The 19,435-nt window shown below is 39.6% G+C and overlaps 1 protein-coding gene across 7 annotated transcripts in view; it reads left to right on the forward strand.

The window, feature by feature from the left end:
* The window catches only part of LOC109290924 (ankyrin-3-like), a 106,955-nt gene that overhangs the window by 35,775 nt on the left and 51,745 nt on the right, over nt 1-19,435 (forward strand). For 4 of the 7 annotated variants that reach the window (XM_019507750.1, XM_019507747.1, XM_019507748.1 and 1 more), the window contains exons 5-11: nt 6,112-6,323; nt 7,048-7,255; nt 8,256-8,352; nt 11,893-12,121; nt 12,990-13,115; nt 14,683-14,805; nt 17,004-17,085. In XM_019507750.1, the coding sequence (XP_019363295.1) occupies nt 6,112-6,323; nt 7,048-7,255; nt 8,256-8,352; nt 11,893-12,121; nt 12,990-13,115; nt 14,683-14,805; nt 17,004-17,085 (1,077 nt within the window). Of the gene's footprint in view, nt 1-6,111; nt 6,324-7,047; nt 7,256-8,255; nt 8,353-11,892; nt 12,122-12,989; nt 13,116-14,682; nt 14,806-15,257; nt 15,285-17,003; nt 17,086-19,435 lie in introns of all 7 variants that reach the window. The other 3 variants (XM_019507744.1, XM_019507745.1, XM_019507746.1) reach the window with 1 other exon arrangement.

A 19,435-nucleotide genomic window follows, 5' to 3' on the forward strand; every position in this document is an offset into this window, starting at 1 on the left:
TGCTGCCTTGCTGCAGGCCTTTGCCACCTTGTGCTGGACAGTGAATCCCAGCAGGCGATGATCACGGTCTCATAGCTTTGTACTATGAGCTAGTACACAAAATAATGGAAGATATCACCAACAAAAATCATTGCTTCTCAGATTTGAATTATAACTGTCAAAGGTGAGTTCATTTATGTTAGCATTCACTGGTTTAAAGCAGCCAAATTGAAACAGATATGAAACATAACCCTATATCAATTCTGTAGATCTTCACGTAAGTTTGGAGTTGAGTCCAAGCATTGACTGTGAGTTCATTTCTACTCAAACTGGAAAGTAAATGATCAAGACATTATTGCAAGTAAAATGATTTGGCATACCCATAAAGTCTGTTTGCCTTTGCAAAGACGTTTGTTATAAAACCATCTCAAAAAATAGGTAATGCCCTCTAAATAGAATGTCCATTATAAATAGAATGTCCATTATTCTATTTATATTACAAACCACTGGACAGTTTTGTGTTACCTATCTCCCATTCATTAGATTTGTTTGTTCCTAGCTGCGTAGTACAGAGTTATAAATTGTATTATACACCTCACTCTGTAATATGCTATCTTTTTAAACATGTAGTTTGGTTATCCCCAATTTCTTATTTATTTTTACTTTGCTGTAAAGCTGGTCAGTAGTGATAGAAAAAAAAACATTTTTCTTCATTATTTTTCCACTGGCTAATGCTGAGAATGTAAATAAATGTGCCTAATTATTTACTGGAAGCAGCACCATCTACTGGAGAAACTAGATGCCAGGTTCAAAATAATATAGAAACAATTATAACATGATAACAACTGCAACTATTAAATATAGCCTTGAAAGAACACACACACACACACACACACACACACACACACACACACACATACACGGTTGTTTTTCATTTCATAGAGGGACAGAAAAATTAATAAAAGAGGGCAGAGATAATTTTTATGCCATCATTGCTACTTTCAGTTAATCTGTCTACTAGAGGTCGCAGTGTAAATGTTAAGTTTTCAGCAAAACTGCTTTTTTGCAGATGTAGTGAACAAAGTGAACAGGAAACTATTATTCACCAAGTCCAGAATACTAGAACTAGTAGGAGACAGGTTTAAAACTAACAAGAGAAAGTACTTTTTTACATATACATAGTTAACTTGTGGAACTCAGTGCCACAGGAGGTTGTAGAGTCAGATACCATAACCAGATTAAAAAAGGGACAAGACAAATTCATGGATGACTAGATCTATTAATAGCTATTCAACAAAAAAGTCGAGATGTTTCCTGTGGTATCTCTATACCAATGACAGCAGATGCCAAAGAGGCTAATAAACAGAGGATAGATTACTGTAAATATACTCGGTTCAGTTCTGTCCCTCTATAGCATCCACTCCTGTCACTGTTGCAAAAAGAGTACTAGGCTAGATGAACCATTAGTCTGACCTAGTATAGCACTTATTATGTTCTTAATATTCACACCGACTTTTCTCAGAATGGTGCAGACAAATAACTAAAATAGTCATATGCTGTATACTTGGAAAAAATCTTCATCAGGAGACGCTGCATTTCTGCAGATACTCATACCTACACTGACAGCAATAGGACCACTTTGGTCAAGTAGTTAGTTCAGAAATCTAAAAGACAGGATTAAAGATTTTGCTCCCAGTTTTTCTACAGACTTCCTGTTTGACCAAAGGGAAGTCATTTAATACTATGCTCTTCCTATTTGTACAATGTGCTTTTTTTTGTACAATATGCTTTTTTGTACTAATATGTTTTTAAGTTCTTTAAATGAAAAGCACTGCATAGATGTAATTAATGAAGGAAAATAATAGTGATTTTTAGATCTACATTAATGTTATAGATATAAACATGCAACTTGTGTGACTACAGTATATTTAGGGAATATGATTCCTCCTAGAACTAGTCTTCCCTGACTCATGAAATTGCTCATCCTAGCTCTGCATTTTTTAAGTATGGGAATAAAAAGTGGTTTAGGATTGTTCACCTCTTACTGTATGAAAGAAAGAGAAGTGGTTTAGTGTTGTTCACCCATTTTTTTTGTTGTTTTTCTGGAGGGCACTGCAGCTTTGACAGGCCTCCTGGGTCCAGTCCAAAGCTTAATCTCCCTACTTACACTGCAGCTCCTCTGCAATGTTTGTCTGTCATTCTTCCATCCATCTTTGTCCAGTATTTGGCATTGATTTTGATTTTCTGAGGGCAAAATGAATAATTTCTTATACAGGGGAATGGATGTGATTTTGCTGTCAGGGTGACAGTCCATAGTTAACTTGTGGATCCAAATCCCCATCTTGTACAAGTCATTCCTCTCAGTGGCAACAGACAGATTACCTGTTTCATTAGTGAGCTCTATGTTATCATTTCTCAGTTAGTATTAATAGGAGCTGATATAGTGACAAGACAGTATCCTTGCCTATTAGCCTTACATATTCTAAGGCTAGGGACAGCGATTCAAAAAGCCTGAACCTGAATTGATTCAATCTTTGCAGGTTAGTCTAACCTGCCTAGGCTGAACTAGTTTGTAACCAGACAGACATCCCCTCTGGACTGAGAAAATTCAGGCACGTGCCTGCAGCAGCTCAGGCTACAAGCTGGGGGGTGCTAGAGCAGCACAGCAATGAGATAAGGTGGGACATGGCCAAGCCCTGGCAGGACCTCTGATTAAGGAGGTCTGTCTGCACCGTCTCAGGCTTTTCCCCACTTGCTGCTTAAGGGGCAGGAGGGTTGCCAGCACCCTGTTAGTACCCTGAGGCAAGGGTGGGGGTATGCGGTGCATGCATCTGTTGATGATACAGAACTTTTCAATCTCCCTCCCTCCTTCTTTATACTGCCTGCAGCAAACTGACAGGCGAAGAAGCCAGCAGGGGGCTGATAACAGTGTTTATCACCCAATCAGCAAACCAATAGCCTCTCTCCATTACTTCAAACTCTTCTTAAATGGCTGAACACCTGACCTGTTGATTAGCTCCAAAAAGCCCTAAGTGGTCACTGTTCTGCCTGTGTGTCCCACTGAAAATGGAGACACACACACATCTGCAGTAGCTAGCATACCACATGCCTAGGGTCCGTGGGGCTGGGGTCTGTGCTGTGGAGATGGGAGGGAGGGATTTCCTGCTTGAGCAGCAAGGGGGGAGTGGGGATAGTGCAGGGGCAAGCGAAACAGGCCCTGCTGTGCCTGCAGCCAGAGCTCCAGCCAGGGAGCAGAGGGGAGGGGCCATTCCTGCTGTGGAGCAGAGAGCCCCGTTCAACCCAGAGAGCATGCCAGGATGCTGCAGGTGTCTGGTTTATCTTAAACCAGCAAGGGGTCTGGGACAGACATTGCATATACCAGTTTGAGCCAAATCAGTTAAGTCTGATATTACTTTCAACCAGGTTTATCTCAAACCAGTTTCAGCCATTTTCAAACTGGTTAATGTGCACTGAATGTATGTTCTGCTACAGGTTTAAACCAGTGTCTGATCATTTAAACCATTTTATGTGTAATGTCTGTCCCTAGCCCATAGCAACACAGTATGAGTAAGAGCTTTAGAAAGGAGGACCTTCCTTCTGCAGCATCAGAATTGAAGTTATTTTTGGAATTATAATCACTCTTAAATGTGCAGAGAAGAAGCACATGTCATCATTATAAACTAAAGGATTTTTACCTTTCATTTACCAGCTGTATAACATTTTTATTGTACCTTAAACATGCCACTGTCTCAGGACTGAATATTTTCTCTCTTGCACCTTACCCCTATATAGTTTTTGCTAGAAATCCATATTTAGGTAAGAAAAAGAAGCATTTTACTTAGTAATGTATTTTTGTTTCAATATGATGGAACATTATAACTCTGCAAGCATCAAGGATTTATTTCATCAGCATTATACGTACACACACATATACATTAGGGATATGAAAGGTTAAATGATTAATCATTTAACTGATAAGTGCAGTGACAACTGGTTAGCTTACCAATTATCCTTTAGCTCAGGGTGGGCACAGTGCTTATTCACAGATGCTCCCTCCCCCCCAGTGCAGAGCTTCACATGGGCTGTGTTGTCTGTCTGGGCTTGCCTCCTACTCCCCTCCCTCCAGTCAAAGAGCCCCAGGAGCCTGGAGCAGCTCCCAGCAGCAGCTGTGTCCGAGCTGCTGTGTTATTGGGTAATCATTTAACCCATATAATTAAATGAGGTTAAACTAATATTTTTTAACAGTATTTACATCCCTAATATACATATGTGTGTGTATGTGTACTGCACTATATATGATAAATCTTTTGATACAGAACTGTGGCCCTAAACAGTGCTTTGCAGCCTTAAAATCTAAAAGTGGTCAGCTAAGGATTCGTCGGATTTTCTGTTTGGCATAGAGGCATATTGGGTAAGTAGCCAGAGTCTCTTGAAGTTCAGTGATCCCTGGCTGCTGCAGCAGCCTCTGAAATTGTTCTAGGGATTGTGGGAATGCAAAGTTGGCTCACACACATCCTACAGCGTACAGCAGTAAAAATGTGAATTAGATTGTTGTTATATAGAAGTTCAAAAATGTGTTATTTATTAGTTAGGTGGCCAGTTCAGAAATAAAAACACCTTTTCTTTTTCTTTCCATTTATATTAATGGTGTGAGCCTGGGTTGGTGGTAAACAGGGACTCATTTTAGCTAGAGTCTATCATCTGTGTACTGCAAAGTAGCTATATGAGCTGATGAAGTTCTTCGTTGTGAACTGGAGGTGATAATTAGCATGCATCTTCAGTACCCTGTCACAAATTTTAGAATGAGCTTAGGGTATAATGAGTTCTGTGACAACCTTAGGGATATCCCAAATAAGTTACAGTCTCAGGGTGAAGTTACACATCACTCTTAGACCCCGCTAAATATGTAGCATGTTAAGTGGTGTTAAAGTTTGAATGTGCTGTGAACAGTCACATGTTGAAGATTCTTGTCTGTTTCTTGTGTGCACAGCTCCGGCTTGCCACTAGAGGGCTGTGGAACAGAAGCATAACTAGGAGCCAGGACACCTGGGCTCCATTGCTCATCTTATCTCCATGCAGCAGACTGAAGTTACCCTAACATGAGTTAGATACAGGCAACCCCTGCTTAACGCTGTTTCACTTAGTGCTATTTTGCTATAATGCTCATTTTAAATTGATACCTGATTTCCCTTAGCACTTAGTGAGTTTCGTTATAATGCTTGCGGTTGCCATCTTGGGTCATTAAAAAAAATTGCAATTGCCATCTTGGGTTGTCAAATACTTTCAGTTTCACTTAATGCTCGTTTCGTTTAACCCTGGGTTTTTCAGGAACCAATTAAGAGAGCTAAGTGGGGGTTGCCTGTAGTATGGTCCAGAGTTAACACTTGCCTGAAGTGGCATAATTTTAAGATGCTCAGAGGATGCTTAGTATGTGTTAATGAGCTTTAACATGTAGATGCTTGTGTTTTAAGTGCCCTTGGTATGGTCTAATATAATGTGTAACTTTACCCTTAGGTCCTGTAGCTGCTGACATTGTTAATGTGACTTTGGGTCAGAATTAGAAGTTAAACCATTGGAAATTAGGCTAGCATTGTGGACTGGACCTAGACTGTTCTCAGTGGTGGCAAATGACAGAACAAGGAGCAATGGTCTCAAGTTGCAGCAAGGGAAATTTAGGTTAGATATTAGGAAAAATGTTCTCACTAGAAGGGTAGTAAAGCATTGGACCAAGTTACAGAGAGAGGTTGTAGAATCTCCATTCTTGAAAGTTTTTAAAACCTGTCTACACAAAACCTTAGCTGGGGTGATTATAATTGGGGGTGGTCCTGCTTTGAGCTGGGGGTTGGACTAGATGACCTCCTGAGGTCCCTTCCAACCTTACTTTTCTGTGATTCAATAACTTGCCTATGATGCTATAGGATATTACTTAATCACACAATAATCACAATCACTAATTAAGTACAAGGTAATCACAACAATTTTTTTCTATTTTAAAGCCTTTTTGGACATTTAAGTCTGGCATTACATTCAGCTTTTCCACGACTGAAAATAAAATTCTGCTCTTGTAAATAGATATATTCAATACTTGCAAATAAATGATACGTGAATATTTTTAAACATTTTTTCCTACAGAGCTGGATAGTGCTGAGGAACTGGAAAAGAAGCGTATCTGCAGAATCATAACAAAGGATTTTCCTCAGTACTTTGCAGTGGTTTCACGAATTAAGCAAGAAAGTAACCAAATTGGTCCTGAGGGAGGTGTCTTGAGTAGCACAACAGTGCCACAAGTCCAAGCTTCCTTTCCTGAGGGAGCTCTAACCAAAAGAATCCGAGTGGGCCTCCAGGTAACAAAATGTACCAGCCATTGTTATTTTAATTTGCAGAATGTTCTGCAATTGAAGTCTCCAGAGTGTAAGCTAAAAGTAAATTATAAGGCTATGCCAGATAGCTCTCAGTTGGAAAAGGCAATGGTCACTAGAATCAAGCTTGAGCCCAGGGTCAGGAAGAAAGAAACAGCTCAACTACCTATCTCCTGTTGTTCTCTACTTTCCTCTCACTCACTGCCTGTAATGAGAGCTGTTCTTCTGCCCCTCCCATTCACTGCCTGTATACTGCTCAGCTAAGTCCAGGAGAAGCATCAGTCTCTCTTAGGAAATGTCTAAACATCATATGGATGGAAGAAAAAGCAAAGGCTCACGGCAGTACCAGTCATCACCTCTTCCTGCCCTTAGACCACCAGTTCTGCACCCCAGCCAGGAGCTCTGTCAGTGCATGTGAACTATATAAAGAAGCTGCAGAAGCCCTGAAGATGCTGGAGAAGCAGCTGGTGCATGTGACACAATGGTTCTACACCCTTCCAGCTTCCACTGTAAGGGGATGTTTGAGAGTAGGAGCCTGAATGGCTTTCAGAGCTGCTATAATTAAAATGCCCTCACCCCTGGAGCATGTGTAAAAATGTCCTAAAACACTAAAAGGAGAAAAAAATAATATATTTCCCCTTTTGAAAAGATTCTGCTTGTCTAAAAAAGTTTTCTTTCATAACTTGAAATATTTTCTCTCTCCTCATAGGCACAACCAGTTCCAGATGAGATTGTCAAAAAAATCCTTGGAAACAAAGCAACTTTCAGTCCCATTGTCACTGTGGAACCAAGAAGAAGAAAATTTCATAAGCCAATAACCATGACAATTCCTGTGCCACCCCCATCAGGAGAAGGTGTAACCAATGGGTACAAAGGAGACACCACTCCAAGCCTTCGACTTTTATGTAGCATTACAGGTTAGAGCAGAATATACTCCATGCAAGAGTTTCTTTAGTAGTAATGCTTCCATTGTTTTACATACAGCAGGTGATGAGACAAAACTCAGTGAAGTCAATGAAAACATTCCATTTCATTCTGTGGTTTGAATCTAGCCATATACCAGGGGTCAGCAACCCCTGGTTCATATGCCAGAGCATGGCACATGGCAACATTTTTTGGCATGCCAGCCCTCAGGGCAGATGGTGGGGGATCTGTGAGGGGCCTGATCCTTCTTGTGGCAGTGCAGCCTCAGCCACTTCCCCACCCCAAGGCATGCATGCACCCACCACCAGCAATGAGCTGGGCCAGGGCCCTGTGCAGCCTCTTGCAGCCTCCCAGTTGCCTGCCACAGCTGCCCTGGGCTCTGGGCAGGCCCCTGCTGCCCAACACGGAGTGCTAGCAGCTTGTAGCAGGGGGTGAAAAGGCTGCAAGCAGCTGCACCAGGTCTGTGGAGCCCCAGCCTGGCTCGTTGACAGTGACAGGTGCCCCCACATAGGGAGTTTTGGTGAGTTGTTGTAACGGGAGTGGGAGGGGGGTGGGCTACTGACCCAGCCTGCAACAACTCATCAAAACTCTCTATGTGGCCCCTGGGCCCAAATAATTGCCCACTCCTGCTTTATAGCAACAACCATTTAATAACCCTTTATTAAATGGTCAATAGGAAGAAGTGTAATTTTGATAACAGTGTTTTTGGGGATGGATGGCGATAAAATGCAGTCTTCATTAATATTACTGAGAATTTTGCTGTTGACCCAGCTGAGCCACGATACCACCTATGACGATTATCTGGCTGCATTTGGATCATTTTCTATAAGATAAGTAAGGTATTACTGAGATGTATGAGAGGATTTGTATCTAGGCTCTTCATTTTATGTGTGATGCAAAGCAATTCAGGATGAAGACATCTTTTTGTAGTGTGTGAAAATGGATGGATGCTTGTGGTATATGTTTGGTCTTACATGTGACTTATTTTCTTAGGAGGTACTTCACCTGCACAATGGGAGGATATTACAGGAACCACTCCACTGACATTTATAAATGATTGCGTCTCTTTCACAACTAACGTTTCAGCCAGGTATAGTAATAGAAAATACCAAACAGACGCAATGCATAGTTTCCTCAAATTAAAACTGTTAAGATTTTGTGTTCAGCTTTCCATGATTCTTAAATATGGCAGATATAGGGATTATGGGCCAGACCCTTAGAGAAAATTGGAATAGCTCCATTGAATTTATTGAAACACTGTTGATGTACAACAGCTGTGTGTAAATTCTTTCCAAAAAGGTGTTTTGTTAGGACATAGTCTTACACAGCTCAACATTCCATCATCAGGAAATGCCATAGTTCGAGTTGCAAATAAAGTCTTTCTTCGTACGCATCAGGATACAATCTTTACTGATAGTTGCACACACTGTTGCACTACTAGAAGCTGTTTTCCTGAAAAAAAATCACAAAGTACAGAGTTGTTATTCTGAATTCTCCTTCATATCTCCTCCACATTTTTCATTATGCTGCTGTGTTTAGCTTCATGTGGAGAACAATCCTAGAAAACTGCAACTAAAAGGCAAATGTTTCTGAAAGTTTCAAGCAACTGACCTCAGGAAATTAGACTGCAAATGCTACTTAACTATAATAAATAATGTTTCTGTGCACCTTTTCTTTTTGTGACAGTACAGGATATACCTTGGAAAATTTCTCAGGCCAGCTATTGTAGAGTGGTTGCAAGTCTCAAACATATATATCACAATGGTTCACAAGTTCCTGAACCATGAAGCTGCCTTTAATTTTCGCCTTCAGTTCAGTCAAATACAAACAGGAGACTCTAAACCAAATTTATATATCATTGTTTAGCCTGGAGGGTTACTACATTCTTTTACTGTCTCTGCTTCTCTCCAGTCTTCCTGGATAGAGTTTTTGTCTCTTCTCCATTAGAGAAAGGTGTAATTACTTGCTGCTGGTTAGTTAATGAGGCTCATTTGTCCCCATTAAATTAGCTTTAACAAGGAATGCAGCTGCTTAGAGCTGATGAATTCCTACCTAGGCCTGGTCAGACTGAGGTTTTAGAATTTAGAGAGGTAGTTAGCCACTTTAGTCTGAAGTCAGGCAGAAGGCAGGGTAGATTTGTACCTTTTAGACTAACTAAATCTGAGATGTACACTTACAAAAGCATAGCCTTTTGTAAGTGGAGGGCTTCAGGGGTGATGTGTAGGGGGTGCATGCGGGTGTACATGCACCCCCTACAAAAAGGCACCACTGACACTGTTGGCAGTGCCTTTGAGTGGTCGCTGCTCACCACCCCACCGCCAACACCGCTGGTGGCATCTTCCCACCACTGACAGCACCAGCAGCATCTGCGGGAGCTTCCGCCTACCACTGCTGCTCTCCCGCCACCACCACTACACTCCTGCTGCCACTGTGCCCCTCCCCCCGCCTACTTTATTACATGCTTTGAAGGGACTGAAGGATTTTTTTGTAATGTAATGTAACTATTAATCTTACTGTTCCTGGGAATAATAGTTGGAGTCATAGTCCATTTCCAAGAGCTTGATTATATCCTTGCCTCTAGTTCAGATATATGGGTTTCCCCCATATGGTGCAAGGTGCTATATGGGCACGGGCCCCCAGATCTACACGTGGGATGACAGCAAGCAGCTGCGGCCAGCCAGTGATATGAGTTTCGCTCTGAACAGTTTGAGGTGCAGTTTCCCAGAACCCCTACACCTATCTCCTTGAAACTTGGTAGACTTCATGCCCTCGGAAGGGGCTACCATCCCTGCATTTTTTAATCTAAATCAGGCAAGAAATGACAAAGTTATAGGCATTTTCACAATTCCCCAATATAGCTTATGGGTGTAATGTTGAAACATGTCGAAACAGCAAAACGGTTGCAACAAAATGAAACAGAACAGTGCTTTGAAATTAAATGAAATGATGAAATGAAACACTTCAAAATGGTGAAACAGAAATCAAAATGAAATGGTGCTGTTTCACGCAGCCCTAGAAAGCATGAATAGAGCTCCCATTTTTTTGTGAGAATTTTTCTCCCAGAGAAATTCTCATTTCAATAATAATAATGAAATTTGCAACAAATAAAAAAATACTGTTTTCCAGGAGGAAAATCCAGTAACCATTTTTAGTAATAAAAATAAATTCTGTTTGGGGATAAATTTTGATTTTGCAGCTTTCATTTAAAAATGCGGATGTCAACAATGATTTTCGTCCCCACAAAAGAAGCTATTTTTGACTAAAAGTCATGTTTTGTCAAAATTATTGTGACAAACCTACATTTTGACTTTTAAAAATCAACAGCAACAAAAAAAAGAATTTAACTAAATCTTCACGTAAGCTCCATTAAAAATGATCATGCTGGTAAAGAGGATCTACCATGTATTTATTTTGGAATGCAGCACATTCATGATAATAAAATGCTTCGCTGATGGATTCAAATGTAAAAAAGATACAGAGCTACTGAGCCAAAGACATAAATCATAGCAAAGCATTGAATAAACTACAGATTAATTATTTAGTAGTCTGCTGATATTCTAATTGTTACCATGTTCCTAAGCTTAATCAGAGAAATTGACAGTGTAATATAGAGTCTGTAGGGAAGTGTCTTATCTCTTTGAGCAATTTAGACTTGTGGGATTTTGCTTTATCTTTCCATCTCTCTCCCAGTTTGGCCAATATTGTATTTTGGTGAATACTGATTGAACTCAGAGTAGTTAAATGCAAGCCATGGGAGCAAGATTGAATTTACCTAGTGTTTAGCCACAAAATACAAACCATCTCTTCAAGTTTGTACTTAAGAGTGCTAAGAATGAATATGTACAGGAGACACCCACATAAAGGACTAAAGATGCAGATGCTACCATCCCAGGCACCCTCTGAGGGCACATCTACATGTGCTATTAATGCACAGCAATAAACTCCACTGCATTTGCACTTTCTCCTGGGACCACAGCATGTTGAGCCGGGTCAGAGCAGCCCTTGCTGGCAGAAGGCCCAGGGAGTCAGCCTGCCTGCTCGGAGCTGCTTTGACCCAACTCAGTGTGTTACAGGAGGCCTGGCTGGGGCACGTAGGTGCTCCAGTGCAGGGCTAGCTGATGGGCAGTCCCCAAACTGCAGCACCCTTGTGCCCCAGCCAGCCCCATCAGTGTCTACACATGCGTTGCTGCACAGTAAAGAATTCTGCTGCAGGATAATACTTGTATTTACAAGTACTAACCTGCGGCAGAATTAATTTGTTTGCTGCAGTCTAATAGACTGTGTAGACTTTGATTTTATTGCAGAGCTAATTAGGCAGCTCCACAATATACATATCATGTAGATGTGCCCTAAGAGATCTATAGCTCCAATAAAATTGCAACAAAAGCTCCCATTATTGCTACCGAGAAATGTTCAGTCACTATATGAATCCAGAATGGCAGAAGAACATGGATTTCATTACAGGAATTGCTCTACCCCATGAAAATGTGTCCCCATTTTGCTTCATTAGTATTAGCACAGTTCTTTACTGCTGGAGTAGAGCTTCTGTTTAAAATTGTGTCCTTTGTTTTGTGAAATAAAATCTTTTTATAATGACAGTTGATTTACTGGTTTGTCTTTTCTTATTCAGATTTTGGCTTGCAGATTGTCATCAGGTACTAGAAACTGTGGGGCTGGCCACACAGCTTTATAGGGAATTAATATGTGTTCCTTATATGGCCAAGTTTGTGATATTTGCCAAAATGAATGACCCAGTGGAATCCAACTTGCGATGCTTCTGCATGACTGATGATAAAGTAGACAAAACTTTGGAGCAACAAGAGAATTTTGAAGAAGTTGCAAGAAGCAAAGATATTGAGGTATATTTCTAATTCATACAGACCTTCAGAGGTATAACAGGGCAGTTCAATGCCTGGGGCAGTCGCAACACATGGGGCATCTCCAACTGCTGTGGTATCTGTGGTGGTTGTGGAAGTGGCTGTGTTTTGTGCCTTCTCACAAAGGGAGCACTTGAGGCTGCTGCCATGGTCACCCTCTTCCCCCCTTCAGTTAAACTGCTAAAGACTCTTCTTTGGTGTGTGTGAGTAGCTTATGTTCGGGTTCCGGTCTGTAAGATGGGCAGAGTGCCAGGATCCCACAAATAGGATAAGCTGTATGTAGAAACTATTTGGAATCAGACCAATCCGAGAAAAAAGAGATTTCTATATCAGAGTCCCTTGACCTGACACTAGGGAGCAGGTTGCTAGGGAGTCAGGAAATGTTTCTGTGGAGCAGCTCTGCTCACCCATCCCAACTTGGTGGATTGGATTTACCTCCTCCTTGTCTAAAAAGCATCTCCAACCTTGAGTTGAGTTTCTCAGGTTGGTCTTGGAAATGGAAGGCTTTTGCAGCAAAAAGTAATACGACTAATGGTAAGAGACAGTATCTATAGTTAAAGTTGTACTGTAAAGTTGAAGCTGTATTTTAAGCATTGTTATATCTGCAGTTGAAGATGTATTTCTAAGCAATTTGACTCATTAGAATTTTTAAAAATTAATTGTAATGAATCTACAGTATTTATAATGTCATTTAATGCTACTGCAAAATTAGGTCAGTGTTGAACACAGCGTAGTTGATGAGTTTCTATCTGAACAAACAGCTGCGAAGTGGGTGGTAATGGTGACATGAGCTGTATCGCACAAGAATCATTTTTCTGACGTTTAACTTTCTCTTTTGTTGTTTCAACAGGTTCTGGAAGGAAAACCCATTTATGTTGACTGTTATGGAAATCTAGCCCCTTTGACAAAAGGAGGGCAGCAGCTTGTTTTTAATTTTTATGCTTTCAAGGAAAACAGACTGCCATTCTCTATCAAGGTAAAAGTAAATCCACAAGACCAATTAGGCTGAGAAAATGTTTTTTTCTAATGTAACAATAGTAGTTCTGTCTAATCTGCCTCAGGTAGATGGCCATGGAGAGAGTCTACTGATGATTTTTTTGAAGTTACAAGAGGGAGTCAGTATCAGAGTATGTGTTCACAGCCCTTTGACAGAATCCTACTCTGGTACTCTTTATCCACACTGTGTTTAGTCTCAAGTGGCAGATCACTCCAGTGAGCAAAGAGATTACACATCCAGTATCATGTGTTTGGATGTGTAGTAGGGCTGTGCAAAATTTTGGCAGCTGTTTAATTACGGAGATGTTTTGGCGCCCAAAACACTGAATCGGAAATGAAACAGAAGCCTCCAAAACATGTCCGAAATTAGATTAAATCTTCCAAAATGTTTCAGATGTTTTGGAATGTTTCAGAGGTGGGCTTGTGTGGAAACAAACTCAGAATTGGGAGGGGGAAGAAAGAGGGGAAAGGACAGCTCTGATTGACATCTGTAGCTGATCACTGTCTGTGATCTGGGGCCAGTGGCAGCACCAGTGTTCCCAGAATTTGGTGCGGGGTGCACAGAGCAGACTCAGGTGCTGCCGCTGGCCACAGCCCTGCACATGGGGTGACAGCATGCTGCTGGAAAAGGTTATGAGTTTTTTGCTTTGAACAGTTTGAGGTGCACTTTCACAAAACCCACTACACCTATCTCCTTGAAGCTTCACGCTCTCAGAAGGGGCTACCATTCCTGCTATTTTCATCCACATCAGGCAATAAATGACAAAGTTATAGGCATTTTAGTGATTCGCCATTATAGCCTAAGGCTGAAACACTGAGTAAGCGTCAAAACTCCAAAACAGATTTGGCCGATTTGAAACAGGACAGTGATCTGAAACACCGAAATGAATCACTGTCTCTCTGTAATGCCAAATCTGAAACCAAAATGAAATATAGCTGTTTTTCACAGCCCTAGTGTGCAGCTGATCTTACCCTGCCAACACAAGCATGCACATACATATGTTACATATATGTAAACAACCAATTCACATAATAACACTTCACCAATTTGAGCATGCAAATGAAAGTATGATCCTTTTTGTGAGTGCAAGTAATCACATGTGGAAAGCTGGACAGAGAGAAATTCAGGTTATTCACAGGAATATTACTTCTTGGAATGATGTAACTCAGGTTGGTGTTTTCTTAGAGGCTTGTTTTTAATCAAACTAAAAATCCTAAAATGGCCTAATATTTAGGCTGTGATTATAATTTTCTTCCCCAGAAAGATCTTCTAGTTGAGTCCTGGCTCAGTTCCTTTAGCCGTCATTTGGTTTCATATTAGGTGACTTTTCATGAAAAGGAACATTTTGTGTGACTGTACAACCACCTCTTCCAGCTGTCTGATCTACTTTGATGGGATTCTCCATGAACTCACCCCCTCTGTATTGGAAAAGGAGTCAAGCACAGAGAGTGTTCAAATACTCTGGTTCAGAAATCCAGAGTATATTAAATGTACAAATAAATATTTCAAGTATTTCTGGGTCAACTAGTACAATACCTTTTTTTAGATTAGAGACACCAGCCAAGAACCTTGTGGTCGTTTATCATTTTTGAAAGAACCAAAGACTACAAGAGGACTGCCACAAACAGCTGTTTGCAACTTGAATATAACACTACCAGCACACAAAAAGGTATTTCTTCCAGGACTCTAGTGTTTAGTTGTTGTTTTCTTTTTTATTTAACTTTTTTTTCTATTAATAATGAAACCTTGTGAAATGAAAATGCTTTGTGATATGATTAAGGCTTTTGAATTTATGCTTCATTAGTTTTTGTATGTAATATACTTTTAAGTCTCTTGTTACTGTGGTGTCAAGTTCCTTTGATTTTATGATGGATCCTCTGTTTATAACTCATGTGTCAGCTTACAGTTCACAGATTTTTATGCTTTCCATAATATCATGTGTTGATTTGCATTGGATGTAAGATGTTTATTTCTTTTATGTTGACATTTTGGGTTTGCTTTGCCTTATAAATCGGCTTGCATTTTGTGTTCCCAACTTGGTCCTTTTCATATCCTGATATTCTTTTCCCTGCTGTCCATTATAATATTCCTTGTCTCTGCAATGCATCTTGGGACCAAAAGGAAACAGAGTCAGATCAAGATGATGAGGTAATATAAACACTGTCTTCTGTTCTTATTTTCTCCAGAAGTAGTGCAGAAAAATAAATATATTCTAGAAGAGCACTACAATAACTTTTAACGATAACATTGAATAATAGTACTGACTATACTCCATATGTCTGATGTTTCTGTTGTCAAGGATTACAAGTGAAGGCATGTGATGAAGTAGGATTTTATGCTATAAAATTACGTGTGTGTGTTAGTTTTCTGAATATTATCTAATTTTATACTAAGAGCACGATGTAATTAATTAACAAGATACAAGCTAAGTTATTCCCTGCTGGAGGTAAAAGCAGTAGTTACAACAGGGAGGAATTTGGGTACATATGTTAATAACTTTCAGTCTTTCCTTAATCTGTATTTCTGGAGATAGGTGAACAAGGCATTTACATACTGACACATTATATTTTTATTCCTCAAAATAACCCCAACTTTTTGAAAAAGTGAAATAACTAGGAGTAACAGCTAATTATTTTATATGCATCTATTTTCAAATAAACTCTAGATATCCATAGTTTAAAAATCTATACTTTACCAAATACATTAACAAAAAATATGTGAATATACATTTTATAAGTATAAAATAGGATAGAATGAGTTTTAAAAGTGACAATAGAAAAAAATAATTTAAAAACCCTTCAGAAACATTTTAACTATAAACAGATTTCCTGTCATTTCAAACTGCTGATAGTGTTAGCCGTCTACTGACTAGAATCACATGAAAGAATCCCTACATTTGAAAAAATAACTATATCAATTGGTTTTCACATGACTTGGTGAGTGATAGTTCCCCTTTCCAAAAAAGGAGCAGAGTCAAGAGACCTGATTTCTCTGAAGACCTTTTAAATTAATAAATAGAGAACCAAAAATGCCACACTAGCTGCTATGCCATTGGAAACAGTAACTTCTGATGCAATTTAGTAATTTAGCAATTGTATTCTGCTTTCTAATATGCACTTCTGCATTTTGTGCCTATTAAAATAACCCCCTTCATGCCTTTTTTCTGTCCTGAATGTACTCACTTTAAAGCAAATGTACATTGTGGTGTATGTGCTTTCAAGACAAATAAATTTGGGGGAGAGAGATTTTTTTCAACCTAAGTTATACTCTTATTAATGTTTTATGTCCATATCTGTAGTCTTTTGTCTGGATACTTGTGTTTGTAGCTAAGCTGTCTTATTTTATAGAGGGGGAAAAATCATATTATTAAGTAATATGAAAGAGAGAATTAAAAAATAGGGGGATGTTATAATTTTGATGTAATATGTGGCTAGATTGTGACTTCAGACACTGCCCTAAGATGAGTGTGGTGTGTAAACTGTACTATTACAATACATACCTGAGAGGCAGGGTGCCACATTAGCATCCCTCTGAACCTCTTTGCATTTCCTGCTTTTGCTCTAGAGGGGTAGCAATTTAATGCAGGTTTACACCACCAGCAAAGTACCAGCCTTTCATGCAGCAGTGGTGTAAATAGGAATGGAGCCAGTCTTGGTCCATTATCCACCTCCCTGCTCTAGAGAAAGGCGATCACATATCCTTGCTTATTCCTGTGTGCCGTTATGAAGCTGCAAGGTTGCATCCCAGTTCCATTTTATGGCTGTGAAGTCCGAGAGCTAGCCCAAAGTATGCAGATTTTATTTTCAACCTGAGCAAGCTGGTAACAATGTTTCTGAAGGTACCAAATAGAAGTGTGTTTTGTTACAGACGGAGAAAGCAGACCGGCGTCAGAACTTTGTCTCTCTTGCTTTACGTAAGCGCTACAGCTATCTGACTGAGCCTGGAATGAGTGAGTTACCATTGCAAACCTACTAATCACAAGCACAACTATGATAAGAAGAGACATTTTTTCTATAAACGTATTTTGGTGTCATTTAAAAAAAATCGATAGAAAAATTAGCTACAGCAAAACCCTCAATGGTCTCCTCTGTGTTGACAGAAAACTGGAGAAAACTGACTGGCAAGCAGTTGCTCTCTCTAAACCAAAAGTAATCAAAAAAGCCATATAACTCCTTGGATACAGCAAGGGGAACAGAATTGCAAATTGCAAACTGCGGTCCAAAATACACTGTTCCTCCTTTCTTTATGAGGCTAATTAAAGAAATTATCTGTTTTATAAATGATGCACTAAAAATAACGATGTGCACAGACCATTCAAATATATTATAAAATGTTTGAATTTTTAGCTAAAGTTCATTTAAACTCTCATTTTATTTCTTTATCTTTTCTTTTGCAGTGTTTCATTATTTCCCATTGCCCCATCATTTTCTTCTCTTCTGCTCACTTCCCTTTGACATGATCTTAGATCTAGCCCTGTTTCCCCTTTTAAATACACTATATCTTCCCAAGCTCAAGCCTTAATTAATTTCCCTCCCTTCCCTTGTCAGAATTTGGCCCTTTGTCCTCCTTCACAGTCTTTTCCTCCTCTTCTCAGACCTTGTATCATCACAGTCACCATCTCCCAATTGACATTTTGATATAATTTCATAAAATCTATTGACAAATATAATTTGCTCTGCTAATTTCCACTGGTTGGATGCTGAGTAATGATCTCATGAGCTCTTAGGCTTCTTCAGGTTGGAGATGTTCCAGCCTATACTGTATTTCTCAAACCCTGAAGAAAACCCGGAGCATATGAGATGTAAGACCTCACCCATCCATAAGGAAACTACTAAACCAGCTGGGACCTCACAGGAGGCTCTGAGATATTATCCAAAAATTTGGGGAATGAAATGAACCAGTTTTGGGTAAGGTATTAATTAAGAGTTTGAAGGATGGATAGTTTTTTCAATTGGTTTCTGAAGATTAATTTAGAAACAAAATGTTTATATTATTTCACCAATGATTCTTCATGTCTCAATTACAAAAAAGTGAAAAAACCGTAAATGAAGTGGAAAGCCAAGAATGAAAGAAAGATTGAATAAGGTATAAGAGCCTCTGCTCATAATTTTGATGCACCAGCTTCTACAGATTTGCAGAATGGTAGATGATTGTGCCCCCAAACATTTGACTCAGATACGTTTTCTTTGTAGTCTGGAAAAGAAAAGCTGTTTTTCTTTACTTTTACCCTTCCATCGTCACCTTCAAAGAAGGGTGTTTGAACTCAAAAATCAAGACTAGCCAGCAGACAGAAAACTTCAGAATTGTGTAATGAGTAACCAAAGAAGGTAAAACAGTTTGTCAGAAGCTGATACTCAAGATTGTCCCCAGAGTGGATAAGAAATAATGCTATAGTAATAAGCCGCCTATGATATATGTTCCTACCACCCATTCTAGCTGAACTAACTGGAAGTACTTGGAGCTTTGCAGCAGTGATGTGGACTTGCAAGTAGATGGGGTATTTTGATACTGGCTTTGTTTTGTTCTTCTTTTTTGCTCCTTACTCTGCTCTGCAATGACATGTGGAGCATCACTTTCTCCTTCCTTACCTCCTCCCCTGGTTGCTAGAAAAAGAGGAGATTAGATCTGGACCTGGAACTGTTTTCCTTGAAGTTGGTGATATAACTCACTGCTGATTTAAGGAGCAACACATGTTAGACTTTTTCCTTCCCACTGCTGCTGGAGTCCATGGGGCAAGTAAGAGCAGAGAGGAGAGCATGGATAAAAAGAACATTTTGCTGTACCCAGTACAGGTGTATCAGGCAGAATAGGGAGCATTCCTGTGGATTGTAAGATGTTCTCCAGCCTTTCTGTTGACTTCAAGCAGAACCTGGATTAGAATATCACTGTTTGGCAGGCTTGCATTTGCTCACCCACCATTTTCTTTCACCAGTACCAAGTGAGGAAGTGCACGAATAATACTTAGCAGGCAATCAAAAAGTAGTGAATAACCATATATCCTAGTGAAGCCTGAGGCTAAAGGGCAAGTGCTTCTTGTACCCAGAATGTGTATGCATAAAAATAACTGCACAGCCTAAAATACATGCTGTAGACTCTTAGAATAATTGATATACTTCCTTTTCTTTAAAAAGGGAGTAAAACTGTTTATTTCTAGGTGATCCAGGTATCTCAATTTCTTTGGCTGGTAGTCAACCAGATTGCTTCCTTCATCCTGTCCTTTTTCTCAAGTACTGTGTGAAATACAGGCAACACATTTTACTATATCTAAATATATAAATTAATGGAAAGATGAGGAAGGA

This window comes from Gavialis gangeticus, unplaced genomic scaffold (assembly GCF_001723915.1).
Source record: "Gavialis gangeticus isolate Ggan-Ray unplaced genomic scaffold, GavGan_comp1, whole genome shotgun sequence".
NCBI classification, from domain to species: domain Eukaryota; kingdom Metazoa; phylum Chordata; order Crocodylia; family Gavialidae; genus Gavialis; species Gavialis gangeticus.